This window comes from Mercurialis annua, linkage group LG4 (assembly GCF_937616625.2).
Source record: "Mercurialis annua linkage group LG4, ddMerAnnu1.2, whole genome shotgun sequence".
In the NCBI taxonomy this organism is placed as follows: domain Eukaryota; kingdom Viridiplantae; phylum Streptophyta; class Magnoliopsida; order Malpighiales; family Euphorbiaceae; genus Mercurialis; species Mercurialis annua.
In genome coordinates this window covers 19,355,102-19,373,469 of record NC_065573.1, presented here as the reverse complement: position 1 = coordinate 19,373,469, position 18,368 = coordinate 19,355,102, and the positions used below count along the sequence as shown (strand labels likewise).

The 18,368-nt window shown below is 38.0% G+C and overlaps 3 protein-coding genes across 3 annotated transcripts; 2 read left to right on the top strand and 1 right to left on the bottom strand.

Annotated features, from left to right (window-relative positions):
- Nucleotides 1-826: 826 nt before the first annotated feature.
- On the bottom strand, nt 827-4,306 carry LOC126678402 (PKS-NRPS hybrid synthetase cheA-like). The gene is made up of 5 exons (XM_050373299.2): nt 4,232-4,306; nt 2,269-3,620; nt 1,950-2,180; nt 1,513-1,865; nt 827-1,431 (listed from the first exon to the last, which is right to left on the bottom strand). The coding sequence occupies exons 1-5, from the start codon at nt 4,304-4,306 to the stop codon at nt 827-829; spliced, it is 2,616 nt and encodes an 871-aa protein (XP_050229256.2).
- Nucleotides 4,307-4,602: 296 nt separating this feature from the next.
- On the top strand, nt 4,603-6,527 carry LOC126678401 (protein MAINTENANCE OF MERISTEMS-like). Its single transcript, XM_050373298.1, has 7 exons — nt 4,603-4,641; nt 4,718-4,918; nt 4,987-4,994; nt 5,082-5,317; nt 5,403-5,658; nt 5,711-6,359; nt 6,441-6,527. Exons 1-7 carry the CDS (start codon nt 4,603-4,605, stop codon nt 6,525-6,527), a joined length of 1,476 nt encoding a protein of 491 aa, XP_050229255.1.
- Nucleotides 6,528-15,744: 9,217 nt separating this feature from the next.
- On the top strand, nt 15,745-16,167 carry LOC126678400 (uncharacterized). The gene is made up of 2 exons (XM_050373297.2): nt 15,745-15,893; nt 15,973-16,167. The coding sequence occupies exons 1-2, from the start codon at nt 15,780-15,782 to the stop codon at nt 16,165-16,167; spliced, it is 309 nt and encodes a 102-aa protein (XP_050229254.1). The 5' UTR covers nt 15,745-15,779.
- Nucleotides 16,168-18,368: the final 2,201 nt, after the last annotated feature.

The following is an 18,368-nucleotide window of genomic DNA, read 5'->3' as shown; positions in this document are numbered from 1 at the left end:
AGCACTTCCTCTATACTACTAGCGTAATACATATATAGCATCAATCCCAACCTAAAAACACATTATTTTGAAAAATATAATTTTTAGCAACAAAATATAACAAAAATTCGGCAGCATTTCCTCTATAATAGTAGCATCACCCATTTTCAGGGACTTCCTGTAAAACACAAATACATATATATTTGCCAACAACACCAACCAAAAAACACATATTATATTTACAGAGTATTTTTAGCAACAAATTCTAACAAAAATTCGGCAGCATTTCCTCTATAATAGTAGCATCACCCATTTTCAGGGACTTCCTGTAAAACACAAATACATATATATTTGCCAACAACACCAACCAAAAAACACATATTATATTTACAGAGTATTTTTAGCAACAAATTCTAACAAAAATTCGGCAGCATTTCCTCTATAATAGTAGCATCACCCATTTTCAGGGACTTCCTGTAAAACACAAATACATATATATTTGCCAACAACACCAACCAAAAAACACATATTATATTTACAGAGTATTTTTAGCAACAAATTCTAACAAAAATTCGGCAGCATTTCCTCTATAATAGTAGCATCACCCATTTTCAGGGACTTCCTGTAAAACACAAATACATATATATTTGCCAACAACACCAACCAAAAAACACATATTATATTTACAGAGTATTTTTAGCAACAAATTCTAACAAAAATTCGGCAGCATTTCCTCTATAATAGTAGCATCACCCATTTTCAGGGACTTCCTGTAAAACGCAAATACATATATATTTGCCAACAACACCAACCAAATGTATTACTAAGTAAAACAAGTGACACGGCCTCAAACATAAGCATCTAACAATCTCTGCCATTGCGCTCTCCTGAGAACGTACAATCCCTCCAAATACTCAACGGTAGCATCCCTGTTTGTGAACCACAAGGAGGCAATAGGAGGGACTGGAAAATTATCACATAAATCTAGACGAACAAAATGAGCGTATCTACCCAAAAATAGTATCACTATCTCTCTCAGTGGCCGTGAGTCGATATCAGATGAATGTAAAGGCAGAATTGTACACGTACCAAAACCCGGCTGTGAGTTCGTCGCGCCATTTATGAAAATGACAGCTACATTGAAGAGAGTGGCAATGGGGAACAAGTCATCTATAACCTGCATCCAGTGATCGCGCCCACATGCCTCCCCTTCCCACCTAATACGTGAAATGGCCGCTTGGATCCCATCACTGCAAAGACCGTCATATAGGCCAGGGTTGCCGGCTAGTTCATTTGCAATGCTTCTTCTTATGAAACCCCACTTGTTTTGATCACCGTATATGTAATCTGCGACAACGCGAAACCCACAGTTCCCGTCGCCATCCACGTCCACATATTTCGTGACAAATGGCAATATGATTCCAGGAATAAGCTCTGAATTCGGGATAAAATCTGCATAAAACATATATTGACATTATTGTTATACACAATATATTAACTTCGCTGCATTATTGTTATAAAATATATATTTACCTGATGTAGGAGCACTGTAGCCCCGACCTTGTGATGACTTCGCACGGCCACGACCACGACTGTACTCCCAAACACTCTGGTTCCGCTTGGTGGATGTGCTCCCCTTCGGTCTACCTCTCACCGTGCTCTTTACTTCTGGTTCAAGATAAGCAGATTCTTCGGGATGAAGTCGCTCGTTGATAATATGAGATATGTCGCGCACAATAGAGGGATCTTGAGACATCACCTCCTCCACAACCCCGCAAAAGTACCGATGATCCTCTGACTGAAAAGCGGCATAATCGGCTTGTTCTGATGTTTCAACCCCGTCACCGATAACAAGCGTCTTCCAAAACGAATGGATACTGTCCAGACTAATTGGAACACCTGACAATATTATATACGACACTTATATTAGCTTTCAATAAGAACATTACTATCGAAATAAAAAGTATTGCATTGTACCTGCATCAATCACCGCTTTCAGCTCACATGCACACGGAATCTGATGTGTTGTTCTCAGCACACAACCACAACGAACTAGAACATCGCAACTCAACTCTCTCATACGCCTTAGTTCCTTCGCCACTAAATCAAGACAGTAGTGGGACACTTTGTAGGAGACATGGTCGTATGGATAACCTCGTCGATGGACGCCTATAGTCTGTCTGGAGCCCTCGAGTGTTTTCCTGCCAATATAGACAACACACTAAATTAATGATAATGTCAACGTTATTTTTTATTATTAAGAAACTATTAATTATTACAAAAACATACCTAATATCAGTCAACTGGGACTGTATAACGCAGTCCACCTTCGTCCAAACTGTGTTTAGAGCACCGGTACTAGAGTTGAGCCACTGCTTTAGCTGAGCATGTGCACTCTCCACTCTACACGTAGTGGTGTTTCCAAAATGTAAGACTTTGTTTGTCCAACATGATACAAACTTCTCTTTGTGCCCCAACCAAGTACGGTCAAGATATTGCATCACAGCTGGAAACGCTCTAGTCCGCATTTTCACAGTGGTCAAAGCTGCTACGTATTGTTCCTCTGTTTGAGCCTTAATAAGTTTCTTCCACGACCCATTCATGAAAGTATCAGTTATTGCGGTGTCTCTCCCACACAGTTTGAACACTTTGTCTTCTACATCCTTATTTATGTGCCACGTACAAAGCAGATGAGGGGTATGTGGAAATAACTCTTTCACTGGTTTAAGCAGCCCCAACTCTCGATCAGTAAAAATACAAGTCGGCTGTAGGTGGTCGCCAATCAAAAACCTCAACCTTTCCAACACCCATCTGTAACTCCCCTCAGTCTCATCCTTCATAATTGCATATGCAATTAAGAAGTTCTTGTTAGAAGGAGTCATACCGATAATCTCAAAGAAAGGCATGTGGTATTTGTTGGTCTTATACGTGGAGTCCATACCGATCACCCAGGGGTAAGTTCGGACTAACCGCACGGAGTCAGGATGCGACATGAAAAGATGGGTCAACACACCTGTGCTCTCCTCAGAAAGCGTCCAGTGTAAATAGTTGTGCGTCAGAGCCAAATGAAAAAACTGACCTACCATATCTCTATCCTCAAAGCTGGACTTTCTCAAATTATCTCTGTAATTATAAACTTGTCTTCTTGTAGGGTTGTCAGATGGAAATTTTTCTTGAACAGCCGCCAAAATAGCACACGGCTTAGCTTGTGCCGCACTCATATCCCGCACAATCATTTTGGCCGCAGCGCTCAGTCCGCTCATCTGACGGTGTCCCTCAGGATACACAGCTAACGCATGATTGTGCATACTTGAAATCCCAGACTTCACAAGAACAGTCCATGTGCCATTAATAAATTTCACCATAATCCTGAAAGGGCATTGGCAGGCCTTCGTCTTCGTATTCTTTCGTGCAAAAGAATCTAAATCTGTGTGCGACCCTCTATATCTCTCACCCCGACAACATCTCAAAAGTTTTACCAACCCCCCTTTCTTGTGAGACGAAATAACCAGCTCAAACCCAATCCGTATAGAAATTCCCTTTGCCCAATTTATTGCTTCGGTATCACTTTCAAACCCGTTTTCATAAAAAAACCGTTCACTGTAATCGATACCGTCACTGCCATAATCTTCTAAATGAACCTGCAAAACGAAAATAATTGTAACAATTTTCAGAAAAATAAATTAAAATTACACTAGTTAAATAAAATCACAATTATAAAATAACATTAAACACATGAATACAAAAATTCGCTAACAAAAAAAGTTAAATTTAATCGAAACTCTAATTAAAAACACTAACAAATAAATAGTAGTCCACATAAAATTTAATTAAAACACTAAACTTATATTATAACTAATAGAATTTAATTGATCTCTAACTAATAAAAATTAATTAATTTAAAGACATTTAATTATTTATTTCATTAATTAAATTCATTAATTAATTTTTTTATTATTTATTTAAATTAAAAAAAATGAAAAATATTGTCCCTCAGGGACGGAATCGTCCCCGAGGGACAATTGATCCATTGGGCCATCGCCCAACGATGGCCCATGGCCGCATGGCCCATCGCCATCATTGGGTGATGGCCCAATGGTCCATCGCCCAAAGATGGCGATGGACCATTTGGGCCATCGCCCAAAGATGGCGATGGCCCATATGGTCCATCGCCATTTGTCGGCGATGGACCATTTAAAAATATTTAAAAAAAATTAAAAAAATTTAAAACGAACGTAAATAGATAAAATACCTCGGCAAATCCGGATACGCTAGTTTCAGATGGTGGATATTCGTTTCCCGACGAATTACGAGCGTTATCCGTCATTTTAATCGAATTAGTAAATGTGGACTACTATCATTTGAGAGAACACATTTTTTTTTTGGTTCAGAATTTTTTTTTTTACAATAAGGGTAAAATGATAATTTTTGGGGCGGTGGCCAGTAATTTGGGACGGCGAATAGTAAACCCCCTTTTTTATTGTGGACTGCTAAATACCGCCCGAATTTAACTACATACCGCCTTAAATATTACATTTCTATCCTTTAGCTAAAAAAACTGAAAATCAAACTCTTTCAACTCTATTCAAATCCGAAGAACAACAATCATTATATCAAGCTCAAATGTCGGATTCTAACCGAGAAAGTGGACAACAACAACCGGTTATTAATCGTTTTTAGTTTTTGTAGATTTTTAATAGGAATTTTAGTTTTTTTTTTTGAAATTTTTTTGCTGCAGACGCGATCCGAATGGGTCCGCAGCAGCGGCGGACGTCCGCCGGAGAAGTGCGACGATAAGTCGCACATCTCCGGCGGACGTGCGATGTCCAGCCGGACGCAACCCGGCGCCCAATGGTTGGACACCGCAAGTCCGGCGGAGACGTGCGGCTTACCGCCGCACTTCTCCGACGGACGCCCACCCTCCTGTCGTAGTTTATCGGTATTTAGTTTATTAATAAATTATATAATTTATCGGTAAATTAATTAATATTTGTATTTTAAGTTTAGTGTAGTCAGTAAATCAATTATTTGAATTTAATTTTAGTTACTTAATTCAAATATTTTTATTTAACTAATATTATTCTAAATTGGTAAATGTACAGACAACCTGATAGAGGAAAGGGTTCATTGATACCTACGGATATTGAGGGGTCGGGAGCTCGACATATCCGGACCGGTAATGTGGCCGCCTCACAACGACGACAGAGAGACCAGTCGAGGACTACTGATTCAGACGATGGTTGGCCCGATATCTTCCAGAGTGATGATGATCCGCAAAGTTTAGACGAGCCAGCACACCGCCCTCCCTCCCGTCGTAGGACCGATTCATCGTCCGTAGGTAAGTATAATTCAATTATTACGTGAATTTGATAATATTGATAAAAAAAATAAATTTGTATTAATCATTAAATTCATAATTACAGAGTCGACTGGACGATCTCAGGTTGACGGCTGGATCGTTCGTGCTCCAGTGCCGGGTGGACACCATGACGGCACTGTGATTCCTAGTTTTCTTGGTCATGTTGCTTCCAAGATATGGGAGGGGGAGTTTAGAGGCATGCTGAAGTGCCAGAACAGATACTCTGCTTGTCAGAAGTTGGTGCTGTGGTATAAGGAAACATCAGAAGAAGTTAGGAATCTGATAAACCTTACCGGTTTGGCGCATCTCCCAGATACTATGTATGCTCACCTGGACGTTCCGCTTCTTTCTGCATTTGTGGAGCGTTGGCAGCCTGACACTAGCTCTTTTTCACATGCCATTTGGGGAGATGACTATTACGCTGCATGACGTTTGGTATATACTCCGCATTCCAGTCGAGGGATCTTTGATTACTGATACGCCCTATAAGTTAGATTTGCAGCGTTCTTGTGCAGAGATTTTAGGTATCAGTGTAGAGAGATTAGCTTCTGGGGGGCATCTGGCGCAGGGAGGGATTTTTATTGAGTCGGTAATCGAGTTGTGTAGTCAGGGTGCTGCGGGTGAGGCTGAGACTGAGGCCATTGCTTGGATTTGGTTGACTTTAGGTTGCACCTTATTTGTTGATAAGAGTGGACACAGGTTCAGACCGGCATGCCTTTGGGAGGTTAGGGATGGGTTAGGGGACGCGCCTTCTCATTCTTGGGGCTCCGCTACACTGGCGTACCTGTATCGGCAGCTAGGAGTGGCTTCTAGGGGTGATTGTCAGGGGTTGTCTGGTTGTCTGACACTACTTCAGGCATGGATATATGAATATTTTCCATGCTTTCGACCAAACCGTGAGCAACTGATTCTCGATCTTGTTTCTCCTCGAGCTAGCACTTGGAGCGTATCATCTTCTGAGAGAGCGGATACCCGGGTTTTTGCATTACGCACCCGTTTAGACCAGCTTACTGCGGACGAGGTATGTAAATTAAAATAAAAAATTCTAATTACTTATTTGTATTTGTACTAATTTCTTGTTTCTTATTTAATTTTTGAGCAGGTGACGTGGCTGCCTTTTGGCATCGATCCTGCTATCACCGTTCCCAGGACTGCATACATGGGCTGGATACAGTACAGGGACATCTAAGAGCCATATATGCCTGTTAGGGTCCTTCGTCAGCTGGGTTACGTGCAGATTATACCTCCTCCTATTTATCGGCCTGAGAAGGCCGTGAGGCCGTGGAGTTCACTTCGGTACGTGATGCAGACCTCCAGGGTTGCTGCGTCTGACAGATGGGGTATGTTCCCATTTGATCATATGCTTCCGTTCTTAAGGTTAGATGTTGTGGTTTATGCTCTAGAGTACTTGGAGTGGTACGCCCGACATTCGCATCCTCGCCTGCTCAACACTGATGCATTACCTTGAATTTTTCAAAAAATATTTTCTCGAGTAATTCTTGTATCCATAAGATTGGGCATAAATAAAGATATCTTTCAATTTGAACCTTTGCGTAGTGAGTAGGATTCTGATTCAACAAGAGTGACTCATAGTCTTGAACTCTATCTTGGACATCAAACCACGCCCATCCCTTTTCAAAGGTGTATTCATAAGCTCATGCATTAAATGACATGCACCTCTATCCCAGTTTAGTGAACGCTATATAAATTTTTGCCCTTAAAGTTCATAGAAAACGGCCCCCACTTCCATATTCACAAAGGTGAAACTATCAAGAGTACACATGTAGCTTGGTATTCCACTCCATTTGGAGTATATAATTCGTTAAGAGATTTTATTAACTCATCCTCGATCGCTTTAGGTATCATGTTTCAATATTGCATGTTCTGGCTCATATCATTCACAACTTGTTATTGCCCATTGAACCTATTTCTTAGAATCTACAGTCAGTTAGTTCGGGTTTCCATCATGAATGACTCATTCTATAGGCAATAGTCCCATTTATTTAAAAGTTTTGTGAACTTCCTCTCTAGCCCAACCTTTCATCAAGGGATCTGCTAAGTTATCATTAGTGTGTTCCTGATCCACTATAACACTTCATACTATTCTTACGACATATATGTCGTTTTCTAGAGGTATATAAACAGCTCTCAATTTTTGCAATGGCCGCGGTACTATCGCTATGGATCAACACAACTGGTATCTGTCTTTTCCATAAAGGATTCTCATATAGCAAAATTCCTAGACATCCTGCTTCTTCACTAGTAGTGGCTAGTGCTATCATTTCTGACTTCATCGTTGATTGAGTTAAGATTGTTTGTTTATTTGATATCCAACAAAAAGTTCCACTAGCTATACTAAAAGTATAATCACTCGTAACTTTGGAATCATTTGACAATATATTTCAATCTGCATCGTTGTGTCCTTCAAGGACTGCAGGATGCTTTCGACAAAGTAACCCAAGTTTCATGTTTCTTTAAGGTACCTCATTATCCTTTCAATAGCATGTCAATGCTCAATACAAGGTTTACTTGCAAACCTGCACAAAAATCCAACGACATATGCAATGTTGGGTCTAGTACAATCAGTGGCATGCCGAAGGCTTCCAGTGATGCTCGCATTATCATATTGTTGTACACTATCACCAATGTTTTTAATTAGTTTTACATTTGGAACAGGTATACAGTCAAAGTAATTGTATTTCTTTAGAATCTTCTCAACATAGTGAGATTGATCTTAAAGAAATTCCATGTGCATTCTTAGTAGTATTGATATAAGACTTACACTCACTTCTTCGAGATCTTTCGTATCAAAATTGGCACACAACAATGATTTCATAACCTTAACAACATGAATATTTGATCCAAAGATCAGCAAGTCATCAACATATAAACATATGAAAGTACAAAGTTTATTCTTAGATTAAAAGTAGATATATTTGTCACTTTCATTCACTTTAAAACCATTTGAGATGACAAGGTTATCAAATTTTTTATGTCATTTTTAGGTGCCTTTTTTAGACCATGCAAAGATTTGTCTAACTTGTGATACACATAATTTATATAGTACTTTTCTAAGTATAATGTGTGCATTGTATATTATTTTGAGAAAATTATATTTGGAAAGGTGTTGTTTTATAGGTCAATTATGCAAGAAATTCATGGACCAAGAATCAAAGGAATTTGCAAAGAAACGAAGAAAATATGTTATCCTTCTTCAAGACTTCAAATGAGAAAGTGTTCTTCATGTAAATTTTAGTAGACATCCTAAGATCTCCAAAATATCAAGAATTACATCATTAGGAGGTGTATAGCTCGACTTATGAAATTTTAAAAATTGACAAACTGCGCTTCACATTTTCCTACTTACAGATTTGACCTTTCTCCATTGATTGGATATTTAGGAATACTTAGAGATCTCTGGTGAAATTCTGTTTTTCCTATGAAATAAACGAGACATCTCAAGATTTCCAATGAATTAGGAACTAAGTCATTTGGAGGTGTGTGCATGCCTTTCTAAAGTTGGTGATTGCACAAAGGATTCTGTCGGCCGGCAAAAATGGAGAACTCGGCAAGAATGAAGTCTGGAAATCAATCTTGTCGAGTTTAACAAGCCTTGACAGGTGTAGAAAAGAGGGAACTCGGCAAGGACACTTGAAAGAGTGAAAATTGACAAAAATCTCATTTGAAATGCGCTAAATTCATCGTGGATCAATCCTAGTTCGACTCAGACTTTTTTTACAACATAAAAGGTGGAATCTTATACTTATAAAAGATTGAGAGCATCAAAGATCAAAGTCCAAATTGGATTATGAGTGTTTCTCTACACATTCAACACTTGATCTTAATCCTAAAAGGAGATTGACGTATGATAAAACTTAAGTTTCAAGACCTCTATAAATAGAGCTCGGCTCAAGGCTAATAATTCATTCAATTCATTATGTAAATACATTCATTCTTCTATTCTTTAGGTTAGTTTAGTTTTACTTTTTATTTTAGTTTTTCTTTAACTTCACTTGTAAAATCATCCAAGCACAATTTGGATTTCAAAATTTCATCGAAGCAGATTATTTTCAAGTCAAATCAAGTTTGATTTTTTCTCTCTTCTCTTTAATTATGCTATTATTTATTGTTTGCTTATTTAATTTTACCATGTCTAGCTAAATTTCTTGACTTGGAATATTGTGAGTAGTATGGATGTTGGGTTTAAAATCTGAAAACTAAATTACATATGTTTCTTTTTTAATACAATCTTAGTTATTGAGTTTAATGCTTGTGATTAATTGGCCAATAATTGCATGAAGTTAGATTGAATTGTAAGGAGGGGACATAAGCAATTTAATTGGAAGAGGTAACCAATACATAATTACAAAACATGAGTCTAACAACCATGTTTGCGTTATGTGGATAACTTGATCTTAATGCTTTGGTTATAATTGTGGGTTATTTTCTATTGTCATGTAAGTCGTAACAGTAAGGATTATTTGAGGTACTCGAGTTATAATCAATCGGCTAGTTCGAGCCTGAAAGCGGGATTAGTGATTTTCGATATATCCTCCATTGTATGAAACAACTAAAATTGATGATATGATTAATATTTATAGGGCATCAATAATACATACGAAAACAATATTCTAGATTGTTTGTTATCATTTTTAATTTCTTTTATTTAGTATGTTCTTCTTTTATTAATTTAATTTAAAATACAAAAACACCTCATCTTTGATTGCTCAGATAATAGTTTAATTAACTATTTTTCTATTAGATTCATTGCTTGTGGGTTCGACACTCTACTTACTATTTATTACTTAATCATGATATTGTATACTTACAATTTTGTGCATCAACTTGCACACTTTTTATTCCTGACCATGTATCACAAAATCTTCAGGTTGGTCCATGTAAATTCCTTGGATATTAAACTCTGTGGATCACTCAACTTATGCCAAATTACAGAATGATCACTAAAGTCACTTTTGTTACAAAAGTGTCACTGATCTATTTCATAAATTACAACGGGAGGTCACTCCATTGAAACTCACCGTTTTTGTTATAAAACGCTGCGTTTGTTGCCTAGGTACTGCCGGATTTGTCCAACTTGTCAATTAATAACCCATGTCAGCCAAAGGACACTGTCTGAGAATTTCAGAAACCAAAAGTAATTCTCATTCCTTATCTGAATATGAAATACAAAGAAAGTATTTATAGAGAACATTGAGAGATATACACGAGAGATTATAATGGAAACAAAAACAATATGTAGGCAATAAGTCTCCAACGGTATAGCTGAAATCATGGGTTAGTATAAGGCAAGAATCTCTTTTGTTTAATGCCCATTGATATTGCAGCACACTCCATGATATTAGCTGCAGAATTTCTTATTTCCTTTATTTGAGTTTGAGTCAACCTTTGATTCTCTTCACCCTTTTTCAAACTGGAGGGAACGAGAGAGTGTACTCCAAGTTTGCTGCGAAAAAGACAGAAAGGTTGTTTTGGTAAGGGCTTCGTGAATATATCTGCGATTTGATGAACTGATGGAATATAGCGAGTGGTTAATGCACCGATGGCAACTTTTTCTCTGACAAAGTGATAATCGATCTCGATGTGCTTTGAGCGAGCATGGAAGACTGGATTAATGGTCATGTATAGAGCACTCTTATTGTCACAAAAAAGTTGAGGTGCTTCATGGAGTTTGACACCAATATCTCTGAGTAAAAACGTGATCCACACTATTTCAGCAGTTGTAGAGGCTAAAGATCTATATTCTGCTTCAGAGCTGGATCGTGAGACTGTTGGTTGTTTCTTTGAGGACCAAGAAATACAATTGGCACCTAGATATATACAATATCCGGTTGTACTCCTTCGAGTGTGAGGGCACCCTGCCCAATCCGCATCACAGAATCCGTATAGCTTTAATGGACTTTGAGTCAAAAATTTGATTCCATAATGCATGGTTCCCTTGAGATATCGAATGATTCTTTTAACAGCTTTCATGTCTTCTACTGTTGGATTTTGAAGTTTTTGACACACCTTGTTGACAGCATGAACAATGTCAGGACGAGTGTAGGTTAAATATTGAAGAGCTCCTACTAAACTTCGATATTCTGTTGCTTCAATTAATTTTGAATCTTGTGGCGTTAATTGAGTTTTGAGCGCCATTGGAGTGTTAAAATGAGAGCTGTCAAGAAGTTTTGCTCGATCAAGGAGGTCTTTTATGTATTTACTTTGGGAGAGAGTGATGCCACCGGAGAAACGTTGTACTTCAAGTCCGAGAAAATAACGAAGTTCGCCAAGATCCTTCAAAGCAAATTCTGAACTGAGTTGTTGTATAAGAGAGTGAATAACCTCTTCATTATTACCTGTAAGAACAATATCATCGACATAAATTAGCATGAGTATAACCACATTATTTTTGTGTAAAATAAATAAAGATGAATCAGCCTTGCTGCATATAAAACCAATATGAATTAAGAAATCGGATAAACGGTTGAACCAAGCGCGCGGTGCTTGCTTAAGGCCATAAAGGGATTTGTTTAATTTGCAAACAAAGTTAGAAAATTTTGGATCGCCAAATCCAGGAGGTTGCTCCATGTAGACAGTTTCTTTCAAATATCCATGTAGAAAGGCGTTCTTGACATCAAGTTGTCTCATTTTCCAATTTGATGTAGTTGCAATAGCTAGTATGAGACGTATGGTAGTTGCTCTTACAACCGGGCTATAAGTTTCTGCATAGTCTAAACCTTCTACTTGAGTATATCCTTGAGCCACAAGACGAGCCTTATATCGCTCTATGGATCCATCTTCTTTGAATTTAATTTTAAAAATCCATTTTGAGCCGACTATATTTGTGTTTGTAGGACGAGGCATGAGAGTCCATGTGTGATTGTCATGCAAAGCTTGTATTTCTTGTTGCATTGCCTCTTTCCAATGAGGAATATGAAGAGCACTTTTATATGATTTTGGAACATCATTATTGTTGTATGTGATATATGTCACGTGGCTCCTTCTGTCTCGAACTTTTTGAGTATCTCTAGCAAGTGCTGGATCAAGTTCAGGACATTTCTTCAATTTTAATCTAGTCACCATTGGAGTTCCTTGAGACTTTTCATTTTGACCTGCATCATGTAAATTTAAGTCAATATTAGGTAAGGTGCCAAAGGCATTAGAAGAGTCCAAAGGCTCATGTTCATCAAGAGATACAATATTTTCATTTGAACAATCAGGGGGATCTATATTTTCTGTTGTGTTTTGAAGCGCAACATCATCAAGGGCAACATCAGTAATGTTTGTTGAATTATTGATACAGTTGTCGCTTCCTTGCTTATCTATGTCTTCATTGTAACACAAAACTTCATTTGCTGTATTAGCGATGCTACTGTTTTGATCACAGTCAATACAAGGTTCCCCTTTTTGGATTGATTCAAGTTTGTTTTGAATATTGTTGGAGCTGTTACAAGGTTCCCCTTTTTGAGTTTGAGTATCCTTGCTTCTTTCTTTTGCCATCCATTCAATCTTGTTTGGGAAAGTTGTAACCTCCAATTTTTCCTGCGATGTAGAAACTGTATGGGGAGCGTAAGGAAAGACACTTTCGTCAAAAATAACATGGCGAGAAATAAAAAATTTATTTGTTAATGGACAAAGACATCTATAACCCTTGTGCATTGGACTATATCCAAGAAAAATGCAAGGATATGTCTTCTTGGAGAACTTGTTCTTTTTATGATCTCTCAAGTATGGAAAGCATCTGCATCCAAAGATTCTTAAACTCCCATAATCAGGATCATAGTTAAACAATTTAAAGAAAGGAGTTTTCATATTGAGAGTAGAGGGAGGCATACGATTGATTAGGAATACTGCAGTAAGAAAAGCATCGACCCAATACTTAAGAGGAAGATTTGCTTGAAATAGTAAAGTTAAACCTGTTTCCACAATATGGCGGTGTTTTCTTTCAGCTACACCGTTTTGCTCTGGAGTGTAGGGGCAAGAAAATTGGTGATGTATGCCACAATTTGATAAATGCGTCTCAAACGCAGTAGACGTAAATTCACCTCCACCGTCGCTTTGGAAAACTTTGATTTTCCTTTCAAAAAAGTTTTCAACTTGTTTTTGAAATTTGACAAAATTTTTAAAGAAATCAGATTTCTTCTTTAAGGGAAAGAGCCAAGTGTACCGAGTGCAGTCGTCAATTATAACAGCATAATATTTAAATTGTTGACATGAAAAAATAGGGGCAGGACCCCATAAATCACAATGCAATTTATCTAAAGGGAAATCTGAAATATTATTAGATAAAGAAAAGAAAATTTTACAACTTTTTCCCATTTGACAGCTAATACAAACCGACTTCTGTTTTTCCCAACTAGAAATATTAATCAAGTTTCTTGAATGCAAATGCTTTAGAAAATTTGAATGAGGATGACCCATTCTTTTATGCCAAATACTCTGTGATGCTTTATGTGTAAAAATTGCTAGAGCTTCATGTTTCCTTTCATCTAAGGCATATAATCCTCCATTCTTGTAGCCTTTAGCAATTACTTTTCCCTGCTGAGACTTAACAAAGAAACTATTAGCATCAAATTGAATAGTACAAGCGTTATCTTTGGTTAATTGTCCCACGGAGATAAGGTTCTTTTTAATATTAGGAACAACTAAAACATTTTTGAGTTTTAATGTACCATCTGCTGTTTCAATATTTCCTTCACCAGTGTGTGAAATATTTAAAGTTTCACCATTTCCAACAAAAATAGTTTCTGCTCCTTTGTATCGAGTAATTTTAGAGAGTTTACCTGGATCATTTAGCATATGAGTAGTTGCTCCAGAATCAGCATACATGATAGGGTCATCATCTGGCTTTAAGTTCACTGCTGCAAGAGCTTTTTGTATATGATCCTCTGGCTGAAAAGTATGATCAAATCTATTCCAACACTCAAGAGCAGAGTGATTGAATTTTCCACATATTTGACAAGTTGTGGTGCCTTCTTTTCTTTGTTGCTGATTGTTATTTTTCCAATTGGAATTGTGTTCAGTGAAGTTTCTTCTAACCTGTTCATCACTATTGAAGTTCTGTCGAGGATTGGAGCTATGTCTGGCAGCTGGGTTAAATCCTCTTCCTCGAGAATTAAACCTGCCTCCATTGCGTCCCCGTCCTCGTCCTCGTTGGCCAAAAAAGGCATGATCATGTCGTGGCATGTTTTCTTGATCATCAGTGTTGTTCAACATCTGTTCATGAGCTTGCAAGGATAACACAAATTGATGGTAAGTAGGATAAGGTGGTTTTGTTAGCATAGCTGTTCGAAAGTCTTGATACTTGGGTCCAAGACCTGTAGCTAAATGAAACACTTTTCTAGTTTCATCAATAGGTTTTTTGATTGCTGCAAGACTATCGCAAAGACTTTTAAATTTTTTAAGATACTCATCTAGAGGGAGATTACCCTTTTTCAAAGACATCAAGGTATTATTTAATATCATTTCCTTTTCAACAGTAGTAGGAAGGATTTGTTCCTCAATCGATTTCCATACCTTGTGGGCTGAACTCATGTTTTCTAGAGAAATGAGTACCTCTGTGTCTATGTTTCTTAACAGCCATGCCGTTAGGAGCCCGTCATTCCGTAGCCAAAGAAGGTATTCTGGATTTGATTCAATTTTTCCGTCCTCCTTTGTGATCTCCTTTGCTGGTTCATTGCCTTCGATCAAGTGATGCGCCATGTTGATACTGTGAATCAGTGGCTCCATCTGTGAACGCCAAAGCAAAAAATTAGAGCTGTCCAGTTTGAGTGAAATAAGGCTGGAGCATTGGTGTAAGGTTTGTAAAGAAAGTTCAATTTCTGGTTGAATTTTGACAATAGCAGAAGAGGCCATGAGAATCGAAGATTTAGTCTCTCGTGTTGGCTCCGATACCATGAGAATTTCAGAAACCAAAAGTAATTCTCATTCCTTATCTGAATATGAAATACAAAGAAAGTATTTATAGAGAACATTGAGAGATATACACGAGAGATTATAATGGAAACAAAAACAATATGTAGGCAATAAGTCTCCAACGGTATAGCTGAAATCATGGGTTAGTATAAGGCAAGAATCTCTTTTGTTTAATGCCCATTGATATTGCAGCACACTCCATGATATTAGCTGCAGAATTTCTTATTTCCTTTATTTGAGTTTGAGTCAACCTTTGATTCTCTTCACTGTCCACATCATTTTTAACCTATCCATTGGGTAAGTCTTCCTCATTAATTGACAACGGTAACTTCTCTCTTTTACCAACATCCACTCTCCATCTTCTACCTCCTTATTCAAGTCTCTGATGAGAAAATCCCCAATTCACAAGAACCCTAATTTTTTATTATCTCCCTTTTGTGATCTGCTGGCACTAATAGATTGTTGGTGTAACTTCTCTTTTTCTGCAAGAACCCAAATCTGATATTTTGCACCCGCCTTCAGCAAAATGGAGCATCCAACGTTTGTTCCCAACTGCCATTGCAATCAACCTGCTGTGCTGAAAACAGCTTGGACTCAAGCTAACCCTGGAAGGCGTTTCTTTGGGTGCCACGGTTATCAGGTTAATTTTTTTACCATATGTAATTTGTTGTTTAAATTTTCTGATTTGAAACTAAATTATGAAATTTTCGCATACACAGTCAGGAGGTGGGTGTGACTACTTCTACTGGTTTGATCAAGCATTGCCCAGTAGAACAAAATCTATCTTAGCTGGATTGCTGGAAAAGGTTGAGAAGAATGAGACTGAAAATAAGAAGGCTTGGAATTGGACTTATGTGAAGTATTTTGTTGTTATGGTTATTGGTTTTTATCTAGGAAGATGCAGCTGCAAGTGAGCTAAAGAGTTACATGAATGTTCACTAAATTTATGTCAAGTATTTTGTTGTAATGGTTATGTCTATCTATATATAATGTTAAGTTAAGAATGTTTGTAATTGAAGTGTTGATGGAATTTAATGAAACTAAAGTGTTTGATTTATATATGCAATGCAATTCAATTATGCAATTATAGTACATAAAGAAACAGAAAATGACAATAGCATGTACTTTAAACTCCTGCATCCATTTAATATAAAAAATTTGTCCAAAACTAACAGGAACAACAAAAAAAGGAAGTGGGGCAGATGCAATTCAATAATGCACCACCAACTATACAAAAGCTAGAGTTTAATATTCTCTGCACAACAACCTAACAATGGTCCCCCCATTGTAGCAAAATGCATAAAATATGAAAAGATTCCTGCCCTACACACTTCCACAAAAAGTTGTCTTCACTCTGAATTTTACAGCTCTTTCTTGGAGCTTTGACCAGGTGGTAGCCATATCTTCCTCTTTTTGGTTGTTGATGGCTTAGCACTTGTAATTTTGGCAGCACTTGAAGCTGTGGATCCTGTTGGTGCTACTGGAGTAGGAGGAGCTTTGGTAGATCTTGGTGCCTTGAAAGTACTCAGCTTAGTAGACAGATCTGGAGCTTTTTGGACAGATCTTGGAGCTTCGGGGGCCTTGTTGGTAGATGGTGGTGCTGCTGCAAGTGAGGTACTGTAAACTGCTTCCAGATTTCTCTTTACTGGAAGCTTTGGAGGTCTGGGCAGCTGGTCTTTGGCCACTTCACTCACATGGGTCCTTTTAGCTGCAGACTTGGGTCTTCTAGAAGGGGTTGGAGCTTGGACTTCAATCCTTTTAGCTTGGACTTGAATCCTCTTAGCTTTTCCTTTCCCTTTCTCCATCCTCTTAGCTGCAGGTCCATTAATCTCTAACAATGTTCTTGTCTTTCGTGAAATTAAATCATCAAGTGGTGTGCGTTTCTGGAAGACAAACTGCCCAACAAACACAGATGCAGCAAAAATCACCCAACAAACACAAATGCAGCAAAAATCACCCAACAAACACAGACAGACCCAACAAACAATTACAAATTATAAACATAGCAATTAGATGCATACCTGGGACACACTGTCTTCAGTAGCTGCACTGAGGCCTTGGTCCTCATGAGGGGCAGAAGAAGGAGGCAAGTCCTCATGAGTTGCAGCAGCAGGAGGCAAGTCCTCATGACTTGCAGCAGAAGGAGGCAAGTCATCATGAGTGGTAACAGGAGGCATGTCTTGACTGCCAATAGGAGGAGGCATGTCCTGACTGCCAATAGGAGGAGGCATCTCTTCAGGGATCTCATGTTGAGTAGCAGCTGGCCTTTCCCTAGGTCCCAAAGGTATTCTACTAGTGCCCTGTAAAAACAAGTTAACACATGAGTTAGCAGTCAAAATTAACAGCATATAGTCATAGGTAAGTATTTTAATCAACTTACAAGTGCAGCCCCAGCTTCCTTCTCATGTAGTTTCTTATTGTGACCTCTTTTACCACAATAAGAACATTTTGAAATCCCTCCCTTTTTGGTGACTTTCCCATTGACAATGCCACTATTTCTAGGCCTCTCAAGCTCATCATCTTCCTTTCTTCTCAATAACTGTTTTTTACCTCTTCTAAAATTGACTGCAGGGGGGGGTATGACTGGTGGGTCATCACTCTTGGGCCACATTTCCTTGCCATTGGTAGGAGCTAGCAAGTGTGTGTATATCCTCAGGTAGGTTTCAACCTTGTAGCAGTCATCCATGAAATCTTGAGGGTTCTGATTGTTGTCATTCATAGCTGAAATTGCATGATGGCAAGGGATGCCTGACAGTTGCCACCTTCTACATGCACATGTAGAAGTGTCTAAATCAACTGCAAACTGACCATCAAATCCAATTACTTGGTAAGTTTTCCCTCCTGACCAATCAGCCCTATAGAACCAACTTAATTGTCTTGCCTTTTCTAATTTCTTTAAAGGTTTAGGGCAGAAGACACTGTCCAGCCTAGACATTGCATCCCTCTTCTTGTGAATTCTCACCATTAGCTTAGTCCTAATCATCTCATTCATTGTGATAATTCCCTTAGTTCTAGCTTCTAATATGACATGATTGAAACTCTCACACAAGTTGTTCAAAAGCATGTCACATTTAAAGCGTTCTTGGAACTTAGACCTAGTCCACTGCCCTTCAGT

Excerpts from the sequence above, each read along its gene's own strand:
- LOC126678400 (XM_050373297.2), top strand. The coding sequence starts at position 15,780 with ATGGAGCATCCAACGTTTGTTCCCAACTGCCATTGCAATCAACCTGCT. Across the intron at positions 15,894-15,972 it reads TTGGGTGCCACGGTTATCAG|TCAGGAGGTGGGTGTGACTA; the intron begins GTTAATTTTTTT and ends TCGCATACACAG.
- LOC126678402 (XM_050373299.2), bottom strand. The coding sequence starts at position 4,306 with ATGACGGATAACGCTCGTAATTCGTCGGGAAACGAATATCCACCATCT. Across the intron at positions 2,181-2,268 it reads TCCCAGTTGACTGATATTAG|GAAAACACTCGAGGGCTCCA; the intron begins GTATGTTTTTGT and ends CTATATTGGCAG. Across the intron at positions 1,432-1,512 it reads CTACAGTGCTCCTACATCAG|ATTTTATCCCGAATTCAGAG; the intron begins GTAAATATATAT and ends TGTTTTATGCAG.
- LOC126678401 (XM_050373298.1), top strand. The coding sequence starts at position 4,603 with ATGTCGGATTCTAACCGAGAAAGTGGACAACAACAACCG. Across the intron at positions 5,318-5,402 it reads GACCGATTCATCGTCCGTAG|AGTCGACTGGACGATCTCAG; the intron begins GTAAGTATAATT and ends TCATAATTACAG. Across the intron at positions 5,659-5,710 it reads GCGCATCTCCCAGATACTAT|CCTGACACTAGCTCTTTTTC; the intron begins GTATGCTCACCT and ends GAGCGTTGGCAG.